The sequence below is a fragment of the Gossypium hirsutum genome, chromosome D07, assembly GCF_007990345.1.
Source record: "Gossypium hirsutum isolate 1008001.06 chromosome D07, Gossypium_hirsutum_v2.1, whole genome shotgun sequence".
In the NCBI taxonomy this organism is placed as follows: Eukaryota; Viridiplantae; Streptophyta; class Magnoliopsida; order Malvales; family Malvaceae; genus Gossypium; species Gossypium hirsutum.
The window spans coordinates 16,510,845-16,526,241 of record NC_053443.1 but is presented as its reverse complement, the minus strand read 5'-3'; the positions used below and the strand labels follow the sequence as shown (position 1 = coordinate 16,526,241).

General features: G+C 30.3%; 1 protein-coding gene, 1 long non-coding RNA gene and 1 other non-coding gene across 5 annotated transcripts; all 3 read right to left on the bottom strand.

Annotated features, from left to right (window-relative positions):
- Positions 1–3,928: 3,928 nt before the first annotated feature.
- On the bottom strand, positions 3,929–4,513 carry LOC107956639 (uncharacterized). Its single transcript, XR_001700182.2, has 2 exons — positions 4,301–4,513; positions 3,929–4,144 (listed from the first exon to the last, which is right to left on the bottom strand). It is a non-coding gene; the product is annotated as an uncharacterized lncRNA (long non-coding RNA).
- A 4,195-nt stretch (positions 4,514–8,708) lies between these two features.
- Positions 8,709–14,033, bottom strand: LOC107954112 (bystin). Of its 3 annotated transcripts, none has more exons than XM_016889585.2 (12): positions 13,779–14,033; positions 13,481–13,681; positions 12,965–13,091; positions 12,807–12,858; positions 12,385–12,712; positions 11,993–12,072; positions 11,432–11,479; positions 11,034–11,180; positions 10,127–10,199; positions 9,943–10,018; positions 9,195–9,305; positions 8,709–9,005 (listed from the first exon to the last, which is right to left on the bottom strand). In XM_016889585.2, exons 1-11 carry the CDS (start codon positions 13,896–13,898, stop codon positions 9,226–9,228), a joined length of 1,332 nt encoding a protein of 443 aa, XP_016745074.2. In that variant the 5' UTR covers positions 13,899–14,033; the 3' UTR covers positions 8,709–9,005; positions 9,195–9,225. The 3 variants fall into 3 exon arrangements, with proteins under 3 accessions (XP_016745074.2, XP_016745073.2, XP_040953538.1); XM_016889584.2 differs by having other exon boundaries at positions 8,709–8,991; XM_041097604.1 differs by having other exon boundaries at positions 8,709–8,980.
- On the bottom strand, positions 10,526–10,645 carry LOC121219737 (small nucleolar RNA snoR111). Its single transcript, XR_005916628.1, has one exon. It is a non-coding gene; the product is annotated as a small nucleolar RNA snoR111 (small nucleolar RNA).
- Positions 14,034–15,397: the final 1,364 nt, after the last annotated feature.

The following is a 15,397-nucleotide window of genomic DNA, read 5'->3' as shown; positions in this document are numbered from 1 at the left end:
AATGGTGTTATATTCCATGATTGGGTCTATTTTAATAAAGTTTTAAGTGATATTATCTTATACTATCATTGAGAATCAGATGTAATCAAATAAACGTTTATCTTCAGAACCCATGGCTTAGAATAATAATAAATAGGTAAGAAGTATGTTCAGTAACATCTTCACCCATTCTAAATTTTATGTTAAGTGTTTTAACTTCTGGTGACAACTTATATTCGAATCCGGTAAAGCAGGTCGGGTTTAAGGTGTTACACTGAGCGTGTTGCCGATGTTGGGCTATCGGCAGTAGGGATTTTGGGAGATTTCAAAGGACTTTCAATTTTAGGAGATCAAAAATCATAATAGGATTAGGGTCTTAAGGAATTTCGGTGTTTTTCTAGGATTTTTAGGTTTTTTATTAAATTATTAAATTGTTTTTTGTTTTTAGGATTAGGTTGGGTTTATATTGGTAGGGGGTGGGCCTGTGGTTGGGGTTTGGTTGGGCAGTGGGCTAATCAGGGCCGAGCGTTCGATCGAATCGAGTGAAAAAATTTCGAGTTAATCTAGTTGACGAGTCCTATTTTATCATCCTAACTTGATTTGAATCTTTTTCGAATCAAGTTGAGTCGAATCGAGTGAAACTAAACAAGTCAAATTAAAATCTTGTTACAGTATAACTAATTCCATGTTAGAGCACATAAATTTGAAACCAAAAATATTTGAAAACTTTTTCAAAGAAAAATAATAAAAAATATTTTAGTATGATAAACTTGAATTGTTAATTAACTTATTTAGGTCCCAAAATTATTATTCTAGAAATTTTTAATTTTTTAACTTACTTTATATATTTTTTAGATTTTTTTTGAAATTTTTATAAATTTTTAAATATATATTTTGGATTTTTTATAAATATTTTGAATTTTAAAATTTATTTTGAATTTTTTGTAATCTTTGTTGAGAGAGGGACCAATTTGCTCATTTTCAAACTTGACAGGGACCAAAAAGGTATTTACACCAATCTGTTATTCAAATTATTCGAATTGTAAAATTTAACTCAATTTGAACTTGAAATTCAAGTTTACTCGAATAATTCGAATAACTCGATTCAATTAACCCGAAATTCAATTTTTTTTTTTATTTTTTCGAATCGAATCAAGTTTTTCTCACCCTAACATATAATATATAATATTATTTATTAAGTTTAATTAATTCAATTAGTTACCTAATTTAAAACTGAATTAACCGTTAACCGAAATTCTAAAAAAAATCTTTAACCAACCTCTAACCAATCTAGATCAGGTAACCAACTGATTAACCAAATTAGATTAGTTCAGTTGATTAATTCGATTTTAACCGAAGTTTGAACACCCCTAATTAGGGGTGGGTATTCGATCGAGTCAAGTCGAATTAAGTCAAAAAATTTTGAGTTATTCGAGTTGACGAATCCTATTTTAGCAACCGAACTCAATTTGAATTTTTTTAATCAAATTGAGCCAAGAAATTTCGAGTCGATTTAACGAATTCTATTATTTATACTCAATGTTGCGTTTACATGGACCGATTATTTAACTAGTAGACGAAGTACAAGATTATTTAACTATATAAACAACATAATGGTTTTGCCTTTTAACTTAATGGTTTTAACTTTTAACTTTAGAAAAGGTAAACATTTATCAAACGACGTAGTTTTGTCTTTTCTTATTTGGATTTTCATATAACTCGAATTGTGTAATTCATATTCAAGTTGAACCTAAAAACTTAATTTTTTTTCGAGTTTATTCGAATTAACTCAATTAACTCAAATAACTCACTATTTAATTCAAAATTTGAATTTTTTTATCGAGTTTTTCGAATCGAATCGGATTTTGCTCACCCTTGCCCCTAATAGAAAGTAGAAGGTCCCTAATGAATATATGTGAAATCGAATTTTAATCCAAAGGTCTAGATAGAAAGTTATGCTCGTCCCGGGTTTAGGGACTAAATTGAATAAATTGAAAATTTTGTATGACTTTATAATTGAATGTGATTTGATATGGAATTTGATATTTTGTACTATTGAATTATTATTTGTAACTAAAGACGGCGTAGGACCGTCGAAAGGGAAAGGAAAGGCGAGAGCCGACGACGAGTAATTCGAGTTTTCGATTTGTATTTCTATGGTTTGAATCAATCTATTTATTGCATATTCATGATGTTTTGCTTGGTATGATTCTGAGATGAGTTGAATATAGTTAATTGAATCGAATTGATATGATTTGGATGAATTATCAAGATAGAGGACTAAATTGAATAGAATGAAAAGTAGCATAACTTATTTTATGGTCTTATATATGATATTAAGCTGAAACATGATATATGAAATGATGAAATGGTGAATTAATGACATATTAAGATTAATAGAATGTGAATTGAACTTATAATGAAATTGGATTATTAGTTGCCCTATTAATTGTTCGGGCAGTGTCAGAAATAGTTGGCATGCCATAGGATAGACGGGTTACTTTGGCTATATGTCGATGAGCACTGGGTGCATTTTGGTTGAAATTAACAGTTGTCTATCGTATTGTATGCATGTTTTGGTTGAAATTAACCATTTTACCATATAAGTTAAATGTAGCTTGGTCGTAGTTGCTCCGAAAGTGGATGTGACACCTTGTAACTCGGACCCGACAATCGGATCAGGTATCGAGGTGTTACAAATACATTGATTAGGTTACTTTTATCTATGTTATTGCATAGTTAAGGGTTAATCATTGGGTGTGTTGAAAAAATTAATTAGTGAATTCATTCTCCACACAGCTAAAATTATTATCTCAACCACCTAAACAATTACAATATTATTCTACACTTTGTTTCACAATTCTATTAGAACAGTTATTATTATAGGATTTTCAATAGTGTGCTTTTTCAATTTTTTTTTTAACAATCTCATTATAGGTTCCAATAATATTTATTCTTCTTGACACAAAACCTAAAATTACTCATAGCCCCTCCACAACTCATAAATAGGAGGATAATGCACTTTAGCGCATCCGAACTTATGTCCTCTTGTATTGATAACAATATTCATACTAATTGAACTAAGACTCAATCAGTATTTTTTAATTATTAAAAAACAATTAAATTGAACAAAAACTAAGTAATGGATAAGGATTGAATTCAATAAATAATTTATTACTGCTATTTAAACGTACGCATAAATAAAGACTTCTACTTATCCAAATAGACCTGTCCATGGGCCGGGCCGGGTTGGGTTCGGGCTAGGCCCACAAAAAAATTTTAGCCCGTTTACTAGGCCCGGCCCGAAATATGGGCCTGAGATTTTTCCCAGGCCCAGCCCGGAGAAAAAATATGGGGCCCGAGCCCGGCCCGGCCCGGCCCATTTTTAATTAAAATTAAAAAAAATTTAATAAAATTAAAACTAATTGTTATTAAAATTAATTGTTAGTAAAATTATCTAATTATTAATTGTTAATTGTATTAATTGTTGTAATAAAATCTAACATTTGATTAGTAAATTTATCAAATTATTAATTGTATTAATTGTTGTAATAAAATCTAACATTTGATTAGTAAATTTATCAAATTATTAATTGTATTAATTGTATTAATTGTTGTAACAAAATCTAACATTTGATTAGTAAAACAAACTTGATGTTTTATTATTATTATTTTGTAACACTAGTCAAGGAAATGAAAGTAAATAAACTTAAAATAAAAAACTATTATATTTTAAAAATAAAAAATATATATTTAATATTTTTCGGGCCGGGCCGGGCCTGGGCCAAAAAAATCTTGTCTGAAACGGGCCTAAATTTTTACCCAAGCTCATATTTCGGACTTATATTTTTACCCAAACCCTCCCATATTTCGGACGGGCCGTCGGGCCGGGCCGCCCGACCCATGGACAGTTCTATATCCAAACAAAAATGTTTTATTTTCTAAACACTTGCATCAAACAACAAATTCCAATTCCAATTTCCAAAGTGCAAATACACACGATTCAAAGCCATCTTTTATATAATATAATCGGAGCCTGAAGAACAAGATAAACGGGAAGCAACTTGACCTTATACATATCAATATCCCACGCAAACACGCTTACCACGAACCCTAGAACACCTGTGACTCGGCGTTGGCTTTGGCAATGGATAGCTACTTTTTTCTGCAAATATTAACAATACCATATATAAGCTAATTAAACCAAACCCAAATCTGAAAATTTAGTATCTACATCTTCAAAAAGAAAAAAGAGCCTCTTTTATCAACATATGTTGTGAAATATTAAGAAGAATTTCGGTGTAAATCAATTTGATCTTACTGTGGATAGCTAGAGATCGAGCTGAAGCTGGAGCCGTGAAAGTAAGAAGAGTGAACACCAAGAGAATGATAGCCATAAGGAACGCCTTCATTTTGGACATCATTATTGAGATTAAAGATTTTGCTTGATTCATTTTCCATTTTATAGTCACTTCAAAGCTTCATAATATTATAATCTTGATTTGATTTCACTATCCACCTTGATTTATTAAATATTCACAAACTAATTCAACGCGGAGTTGCGCTAATTAATTACTTAGAAATCATTATCCAATCAAGAAATTTTCATGTTTTGAAAATAATTTCATTTCCTTTTTTAATATTTTAATTCTTATAATATTTTTTTAATTTAAAAAAGGCTAGATTACACTCATGGTCACTTTTGTTTATCTCAGGTTACATTTTAGTCACTTATGTTTGAAAGGTTACGTTTTAGTCACTTATGTTATCGTATTGTAACATTTTAGTCTTTGAGCCGTCAATTGCCCTTAACAGTGTAACAGTTAGCTGATGTGGCACATTAAATCATCATTTCAAACAAAAAATTTAGGTTAAATTATACAATTGGTCCCCATATTTTTTTCGTTTTAAGCACTTTAATTTTTTTTCTTTTAAGTTCTTTAAACTTTCTTTTTTTTTCTTTTTTTTCCACTCTCTTCGGCTTCTCCTTCTGTTTTCCTACCTTCTCCATTTTTTTTAACATATCAGGAAGTCGAATTGGCAATGAAAAAGGAAGCAGGAAGTCGAAAGCCGTCAAAACCCATAAACACATACCATCTACTAACTATCAAAACCCTGCTTCTTTCTTCACTGCCAATTTGACTTCTTTATATGTTAAAAGAAATGGAGAAGTAGTAAAACAAAAGGAGAAGCAAAAGAGAATGGAAACAGAATGTTTAAAGAACATAAAATAAAAAAAATTAAATTGCTCAAAAAGAAAAAATATGGGGACCAATTGTATAATTTAACCTAAAATTTTTGTTTGAAATATGATTTAACGTGTTACATCAGCTTACCGTTACACCGTTAATGGCAATTAACGGCTCAGTGACTAAAATGTTACAACACAATAACTAAGTAATTAACATTACAAACATAAGTGACTACAATATAACCTAAGGTAAACAAAAGTGACAATGGGCATAGTTTACCCTTTAACAAATGATTTCTTCTTTTAAAAAAAAATTTAATGTTTTAAATATAACTTTATTCTATTTAAAAAATTAACAAAAAAAAAGGGGAGTCAATAATGTATGAACATTTTTATAATGTAGGTACCACGATGACACAATTGATAATAATTATTAATCCTTATAACCTTGAGAAACGAATGAGAAATTTGTTTGTTTCCTCAATATTTTTGTTGAATTTTATATTTCTTTGACTCTCAAAAATAAATAATCATCCAAGATGAAGTACAATTAAATTTGTCTTCATTTTCTTTCCTCCTATTTTATAGCACCATTAAAGTGGCCGTTCAAAGCTCCAAATTTTCAGCTTATTTTATTACATCACGAAATATGAAAGATTCCCTAAAATATTCGTCTGATTATCTTAATTATAAAATCTTTAACAATATATGTAGGGTGGATTAGTTGCGATAATTCAGCTCAATTAATATTATATATGATTAACTTAATTATAAGTTTTTTTAGTCCTTCATTTAATTTTTCAATTTTTTTAATCTTAAATATTGATGTTTATCAAATCATGCTAAAATGAATAGAAATGCTAACGCTTGTTAATTTTGCCGATGTGGCATACACACACGTGAATTGTCATGTTAACAATTAATTAATTTTTTAAAATTTTAAAAATTAAAAAAAGTACAATAATTATCTTTAAAAATTATTAAAGTTATCAAAAAAATATAAACATATAAAAAAGTTTTTTTTAAAATTTTAAAAAAATTAATTAGTTATTAATGCGATATACACCTAGATCCACGTCAACAAAGTTAACAAATAGTAATTTTTTGATTCATTTGATACAAATGCTTAAAAAGTATTTACGGGTAGGTAGGTAAAAATAAATTAATCAGATTCCAATAAAAATGGTTTAAATTCAAGTTGATATTATTTATTAGTGTCGATTGATAATATTTTGTTTTTTTTTTCTTAAGTGAAATTGACTTTTAGAGTGAATCGGCCTAAAGACTGATTTTTTAAACTCTCTTTTATCCTAATTTACAAAATGATAAAATAATCTCATTCTCATTTTCTTTAATTGTATGAAATAAACTTTTCCTTCACTTTCGGTTTCCTATTATCTTTTCAGGTTCAGGACAACTACAAAGTTTAATAAATAAAAGGTCAAATAACATGGGCTAAGGATGCTTGCGATGCTATCCTACCATAAAGTCAAAACCTCTGATCTTAAATAAATATAAAATAAATAAATAAAAGAGTAAACCATAAAAACAGTCACTTTTATTTACTTCAAATTACATTTTAGTCACTTATATTTGAAATGTTACATTTTAACTGTTTACATTATTGCTTTGTTACGACGTGGTCACTGTACTGTTAAGCTCCATTACCTCTCTAACGGTAGTCCTACGTGGCAGTCCAAATAGGTTTTAATGCCAACTTAGGTGTCTTACGTGGCAGTCCAAATTAATTTTATTTAATTAAAAACCTATTTTCATCTCAGCAACTAGATATCCAAGTTGGCATTTAAAACTTATTTGGACTACCACGTAGGACTACCATTAGGGAGATAACGGACCTTAACGGTAAAATGACCACTCTATAACAAAACGATAGTGTAAGTGACTAAAACGTAACATTTCAAATATAAGTGACTAAACGAAAGTAACTATTTTTATAGTTTACCCTAAATAAAAATACTTTTTACTCTTCTCAATTTAAATTTATTCTTTAAAAAAAGTTTAAATAATTTTATTTTATTAAAATTTTATCATTTTTAGAAATCAGCAACTAAAAGAAATTAATTATGGCATTAATATTTAAAGAAAGAAGTAAACAAAGTTGTTAACAGTTTAACTTTGATGGCGTACTTACAATCTTTTGGACTTCATTGCTTGCTGAAACTATCGGATGAAATCGTTAGACCCCTATACATTGACCACGTTTATTTAATCTGTGTTTTTTCTTTGTTGTATATTAAAAAATAATAATTTTTTTATATAATTTTGATTACTATAATAATAAATTTAATCTTTAATGTTTATATATTTTAGGTAAATATTAATAAAATATGTAAATATTACAAATTAAATTTATTAAATCACTGTCAATTCGTATAAATGTTAAGAATAAAATTTGTTAAATTGAGATACCAAAATGACAAAATATGAAAACTTTGAAGATAAATTTATTGTTATAATAATAATAAATATGTACAGTTGATACAAAACAAGTGATGAATTAATACATTTGAATCATTAATAAGTAAATTCATGATGTTGTAAAATTAAATAATATACATTTAAATGATATTAAAATTACTTAATATTTTGATGTATAAAATATAACTTAAATTTTAGTGCAATATAAAATTAATTTATTGTAATTCATTATCAACATTTTGACACAAAATATAAATTTTAAACATTTTTATAGTCTTTTGCACTTTTCAAAATTTTAGAATTTAGTACCTATACCTATATTAAATTTGTTATTATTTTATTTCCACATAGCAAAAAGAATATTTTATATTTCAATAATTTAATGAATTATTTTAAAATTTATTTTTATTCAAAAATGATAGGAATAAGCACAAAATATTAACTCGGGAAGGTTCTCTACTACAATTCCACAAATACAAGCAAAATTTGTTCAAAGAAAAAAAAACAACCTTGCCCCTTAAGGAATAAGAAAAAGTATTCAAAATTCAGCATGAAAATGGGTTAAATGAATGTAAAAAGATAACCAAAAATGCTTTTGGCAAAAGCCAAAACTAGTTCCCAAGTTGGATGTAAAAGTACCTTTTGACCCCAAACAAAACATATTTAATTTAACCTTGCTACACTCCAAAAGCACTTTCCATAAGAAACACAGCCTTAAACTCACACTATGTTAAAATAAGCTTTATCTTTTATTTTCACATTTTTAAAACTATTTTCTATTACAAGTTCGAATCTGACACGTGTGCTCAACATACTAAAACAAATATGTGATCATAAAAAAATTAGATATACTTGTATAAAACACACGATTCACATGAATTCTGTAATATATGTCGCATGGCATTTGAGCTAGGAACCTTACACTTTGAGAGCTTTTTAGAGAGTTCGGCCAGCCTGATCCATGTGAAGAACAAAGGACAAATTTAATGGTAAGGCCATTGCTCTGCCGACCCCCAGACATTAAAAAAAAATAACAAACGGTTTAACACTTACCAAACAAATGATTAAGTTGGTACGAACTGCTTAAAAACAATTTAGGTGCCACAAAATTATAAATGGCATAAACAAAATTCATCCTGCAATCTTCAAGGCAAAATTTGTCACCTATGTGAACCCTAAATCTTTAACAAGTTCAAAGAATTGTAAAGCTCCCCTACTAGCAATCATATTTTACATGCAATCATGGTATAACCTTCTCGATAACTTCTAATTGGCAAGACCCCACCCGAGAATTCATGCTTACTCCTCGCGTACTTCCCATCTCAGCTACCCAGCTTTACCATTTAACTTAAGGGGCTTCGTCCAGCAACCCTATCAAAATCCTGTACCAGGAAGTCTAAATAATAAAAAATGTCTTGTTCAAAACTTTGCTCAGAAACATAAGAACTGGATTAAGCATAGGAGAACAACATAAAACAATTTAAATAATAATCATGCCAGTATTTGGATGCATTTGAAGAAAAGCTCACATTCAGAATCCTAAATATATAATTTTATATCATGCATAAGCAGGAATCAATCATACCAAGGCATCAATGGGGTCAGCAATCGTAAAGTCAATCCTCCTCCATAGGTACTTCTGGAATATCAAACCTGTCTTCCTCAATGGTTTTATTGATCACATGAACAGAAGATGGTAATACCAAGTCAAGGTAACAAAAAATCCAACTCCGCCAACATACCAATATGAGAAAAACAGAGAAATACAATGTATAACATTATACTCTTTATTCAATATTGGAGACGTCTTCAGATATAAACATATATAATTATTATTAATACTGAAATGTATCTACGTGACACTTGAACTCAAGCAGACATAAATAAGATTGCAAACAGGTATAGGCAACTTCATACAGGATATAATATTATAAATAAACCATTTATACAACGGATATTCGTCTGCTTTTCTTTTAGCAGACAAAATTAATATCAAGTGCATCCAATTTTCCAAACGTGCACAGTAAATTCTTGCTTTTAGGATTAGGATTAATGCATGTCAATCCTAATATTCTGCCCTTCAATGAACAGTTAAACAACATACATCCTAGAGCATGGCATCTTGCTTTCTATTGCATTACAGCACAATACTTATACGTACTAATTTAAGTTATTCCTTGAACACAGTACAACTAATGTCATCTTTAAAAACCTCAAAGCAAATAAATGAATCATAAACAAGCACCATTACCACAAAGCAACAAAATTTATAAGTTAATTCTTACATTCATAAACATGAAAAAGGAAATGGCCACTTAAAAAGAAAAGGATATCTAATAGCATAGGATCATCCTCCTTCTCGCCTCGGTTACGGCTGTTATCTAGCTCCCTCATTATTTCAGGTGTAACCTATATCATGATGAGCACAAGGATCATTGACTGTCAAAATTGGACCAAAGGGGGGGGAGTTAAAAGAAGCTATTCGTCATCAGTACGGATGTGAGAGCGATGTCTTACTAATTTATGCTTTTGAGTCTCAAGTAGAACTCTAAGGTTATTTTTATCTTCCTTGAGCAGTTCATTTTTGTACCTGTAAATATTTAGATAAAAATGCAGTAAACGGGGACATCACAGAGGTGTCATGAGCTAGTGAGATACTAAAGATATGCTATAGTTCCATCAGATTAATCAACTTCAAATAACTTTTAATTCATGAAACATTCCCGCGCAATTTTAAAAGGAAAACAAATACATACAAGTGCATCACCATCCACATGGGTACTTAATAATTCATCAGTTCAAAGCGCGGAAAAGGAAATTCGAATCACCAGCATCATCTTTTTTTTTTCATATTTATTAAGTTAAAAACAGAAATCTTTTGCTACACAAACACACGATATAACCTAAGAGAATAAAATGTGTACAAGCAACAACCAATTTATCAATTGAGAAAACTGATGACTGGAACAATATCTCAGCCTTCGATTTCACTATACCTCAAGGAAGAGACACAATAATAAAATGTCTCCTCACTTCCTTAGATGAACAGAGGTCTCCTTTAAAATAACAAAAAGGGAAGATCAAGAAACTTCAATAGTATCTAAAAAATAAAACTACCAGTCAACAAATATGAATGCCAAGTATAGCAGAACCAGTGAGCCAGCAATGTCATTATGGCTGCAGAGAGTAAAGAAGGACGGTGTCTCTCCATTACTATTTTCTCTCATCCATTTTAACCATTTCTTACCTTATTTTGCTTTAATATAAACTAGGAACAATTCCATTGATGCTTGACATAAATATTTTCCTCAGTAAAGGTCTACCATACTATCTCAAACTCATTATTATAATTTGGTGCATATTAAATAAGATGTGAAGTGGTATACTCAAGAGGCAAAGAGTATCTCAAATAAATTTCACTGACCGTTGCACAAATGCCAGAAGAGACTGATACCATATTACTGGCATTATCCTTGTATCCTCAAGAAACCTCATAAAATGAGCAACAACAGCATCAACAACCCGATATGGCAGAGCATATTTCTTCTCCAAAAGAAGCTTTATAAAGTAACTGTAACAATTTTACCGACAAACATGATACAGTTTGTAAGAAAGGGCACTACAAGAAAAAAAATGAATTGCAAATCTCTAGATTATTGATCCCTATCTGATAACTGAAAGAGATTAACGCATCAACAAGATATCAAGATCATGAAACCATGAACCATAAAACATGCTGAAACTTTACTTCTACCACCATCCACCATTTTGCTTCTAAGAGAGAGAGAAACAACAAAAGGAAATGTCAAAATATTAAAATACCTTGTTGTGCCACAATATTCCATTTCCGCAAGCTTCATTAATGCAACACTGCAATTCCATTTACAAATTAGAGGCCCTCGTAATCATCTGAACTTAAACAATTTGAATGACAATCCAGCAGCCTTAGAGAGAATTAAACAAACCTACCATGCTCAGATCATCAATTCCATTTACTATAATAAACTATAAGCAATTAACTTGCTTTTAAAGATTCAAAAAAACACCTCTCCCGACCACTTTATAACATCCACAATGATGAGTACCAACTTTAAAATATTCTTGCTGGAAAGGATATTATTGCATTTCCTACAAGAAGCTGCAGGCTATCCAAAATTTCTGGCAAAGCCAGCCACAAGATCCTGACTTGCAAACTCCTATTCAGTCTGTGTCCAATATTGTGATTCTTATTTAGGCATAAGTAAAATCTACATTAATTACAATCTCCAGTAACAGTAAAAACTATGATAATAAGTTTGGTAACAGGTTCAACATACTACCTGAATTCTAACATTGAAATAAAACCCCTCCTAGTATCAAATAACTAAACCACCAGTAAAATACCTTGAATGAAGCATAGGAATGGAGACTTTTTCAAGAACACTCCCAACGATAACTGCCTCTCTGAGATTGCATGTCCCTGACTGAAAAGGAGCAGGGGAGAAAAAAAAAAGCTTTTATGTCAAAATAAAAGAAAGCAGCCTATCATACAATCCAAAAATATCCTCTACCACATGACCAAAAACCCAAAAACTTATGCAAATAAAATAAGGTAGAAGTGAAGAACAATGAAGAAGCTGAAATATCAATCTAAAGAGAAAGTCTTAAGGCTAAAAGCTTACAACAGTAGCAGCAAAAGGGATTTCATAAAGAAGACATGGATTATTTGAATTTTTTCAGATAGAAAAAGAAAACTAGATACCAAAATTCATTGCAGTGGGCAGAAATTTGTATACCTTACACAATGGAAACAATATTCCCTTGTTGAATGCAGCAGGTTTGTATAGAGCCTTCTTCAAAGACTGATATAGAGCAAAATGAAGTCGCTTATTCTTCCGAATATCATCTCTAACACGTGGAAGCAAGACTAGCCTATAAAAACGCTCTGCCTTCTTAGCACCCAAATTGGAAGCAAATATTCTTGTGGCTTGAAACATCGCATTTGGAGACCAATTCTCAGGCTGAGTCAAGTACAAAACATCCTCCCAGAGTTGCATTGACGGAATGTGTTTAAAGGCTTTGGGCATTTTCCCAGCTGTGTATTTGTTCAGAAACTTGCCAACTCTGCACATTTAGTTTGCATTCACCTGTTAAGGGCTCTGCACTTTCTTTTATAGAAACAAAAAGAATCTTACAAACACAAGGGGAGCAATATTACCCCTTATACAAATCAATAAGAGAGTCATCCAACTTAGGCAAAGGTTGTTTTTCTGCAATTAAACAATTTCAACCATAAAACCCCATTTCTAAGTAGGTAAAATTCTTTCACAATATCGGTAGATCAAATAACTGAATATAATCAACTTAAAAAGTTACCTGAAGCAGCATTTGCATCATTCTCCTTGATCTTTTGAATTATAACGTCCGCAAGTGTCCTTTGTGGACCAGCATCCTTTGATAAGAATGCCTCCAGCAATTTTTCATCATCCTCATCAATTTCCTCCTACAACATAAAATAAACGTAGAACTGACCTTTTAACCAGAATAATTGCAATGATCTGCAAATAGAGGGGGAAAAAACTAAGCAATCCTCAATAAACTAAGGCTCCATTTGGTTGTTACTTGTGAAACTTGCTTTGTCCTATTTGCTTATGTATCTTAAAATTGTTAAAAAGAAAATTAACATTTGATATTGCAACAAAATCCTGATATTTTCTTCATAAAAATAAAAGTTCAATTGTTCATACTTCATATCAAAAGGAAAATTGGAAACAGTAACAGTAAATCGAGCCTAAGTTCCTAAAGAGAATACTAGTGAAGATAACTAGTCAGGAAAGCAATATTGAAATGTTTAATTAAATCAAATTAAATGATTAAATAAAAAGTTGTTACTTCATAGTTGCCAAATTGACTTTGTGTCTCAGAAAATCCACCAAAATCGTCAATGTCCTCTTCTTCCTCATGCTTGTTAGGTTCTTCTTCAACCGAACCGAACGCGCTCTTAGCGATCCCTCCTGACGCTTCTTCTTCTATTTCCTTCTGTTGAAGAAGCGCTTCTTTTAAGATTTTCGAGCTCATCCCCGACGAAATCATCTGCAAAAACACACACACATAGATTTTAAAAAAAAAATAGCAACAAAAAGAATTCAATAAATAAAGAAAAAGCTGAAGGAAGGAAGCGGAATCTTACTTTGTCTTGCTTCTGGTGGTGTTTGGGAGCTTTGGAGTGTTTCTTTGTAGAGGCGACGGAATCGTCATCTGCTAAAAATGGCTGCGGATTTTGGTTTCGCTCTCTTTTGTTCTTCGCCATTGACGGAGCTTCGGCCAAAAGGAATATGAAAATTCGATGTTTGGAAGAGTGAAAGGAATGTGGAGGCGGCTATGGCACTCAAAAGAGACGAGGTTTTAGTAATACGGTGCCAGGGTTTTAACTTGAAGCAATTTCGTAATATTTTTTTCCTTTTCGTAATTTCGATTTATTTCTAGTGGACATTATCTTTGTTAAAGTTGAGAAAGATTGTAAATAATTTTAAGTATTCAATCAAAAATTATAATAATTTTAAGTATGGTATCAAAAATTATAATAATTTCATCAATGTTCACTTTACAAAAGTTGTTTATCTATCAATCATCTTTCATTTTTTACAGTAAAATTTTATAATTCAACTATATTTATCAATGGAAAAACCCTAGTACTTTGATAATTTTACAAATTAATCCCCGAGATAACTAGATTAAACTATTACAATCTCATAAATATGAAAATTACTAAAAATGGGACAAGAATACTTACCCAATACCAAATAAGTTTGTTATCTTCAAGCTCTTCTAACTATGGTTTCCATGTATTTAATTTGAGGAAAGATGATATAAAATGATATTTCTTATTTAATTAAAATATCATCTTTTATTATTTCATCTTTCCAATTTAGGGTGGGTTTGGATGGGCGATTGGATGCGGTGCGGTGCGTTTAGCTTACTTTTTGTCTCACGCTACAATATCGCTACAGTATCTAATCTCACTGCTACCGTTATTTTAACACTAACCGCAAGTAAACGCACCGCCCATCCAAACTCACCCCTAGTCATTTTCTTTGTTTAATTTTCCATTGATGACTAAGCATACTTATCTACTAACTCCTCTTAATGGTCTATTTGTCATATAAGGACCTCAAATTTTGATTTCTATAGCTATTGATACATATAGCTACTAGAACTCAATTTTTACATTTTTTGCAATTTGGTCCTTTACATCTAATTAAACATGTAATCGGTAAAATTTTCTTAACGAAATTTTTATACGATATTTCTATCATTATGCAGACCATGCAATAATATTAAAATAATTTTTCTTTTGGACTCAAATTTATGGTCCCAAAATCAGTATTCTGATTTTACTAAAAACGGGCTGTTACATAAAAATTATAAAAAGATAAAAGTTATAAATATATACATTTATTAAAATATATATAGAAAGTGCAAAAAATATAATTAAAAAACTTACTAAGAATTATACAAATGCTAGCTTGCATAACTGTGCAATGCATGAGCTAGCAGTGTTTGTCAACTTTAAAAATAAATAAAAATTAATGTAAAATTAATGTTAACATAAAAAATTAGAGGTATCTATGGGTTGGCTGCAACTAAAATTTAAAGTCTGTTTGCTAGGTTTGGTCCGAAAAATGGCCTAAGATTTTATCCAAACTCAACCCAGATGAAAATGCTAGAATTTGGGTCCGGCCTGACCTGTCTGTATTAAATTTTTTATATTATTTATTATATAAAATTTTTAAATATATATAATACATC

Excerpts from the sequence above, each read along its gene's own strand:
- LOC107954112 (XM_016889585.2), bottom strand. The coding sequence starts at position 13,898 with ATGGCGAAGAACAAAAGAGAGCGAAACCAAAATCCGCAGCCATTTTTA. Across the intron at positions 11,181-11,431 it reads GAATATTGTGGCACAACAAG|TTACTTTATAAAGCTTCTTT; the intron begins GTATTTTAATAT and ends AAATTGTTACAG. Across the intron at positions 10,200-11,033 it reads CTTCTGGCATTTGTGCAACG|GTACAAAAATGAACTGCTCA; the intron begins GTCAGTGAAATT and ends AAATATTTACAG.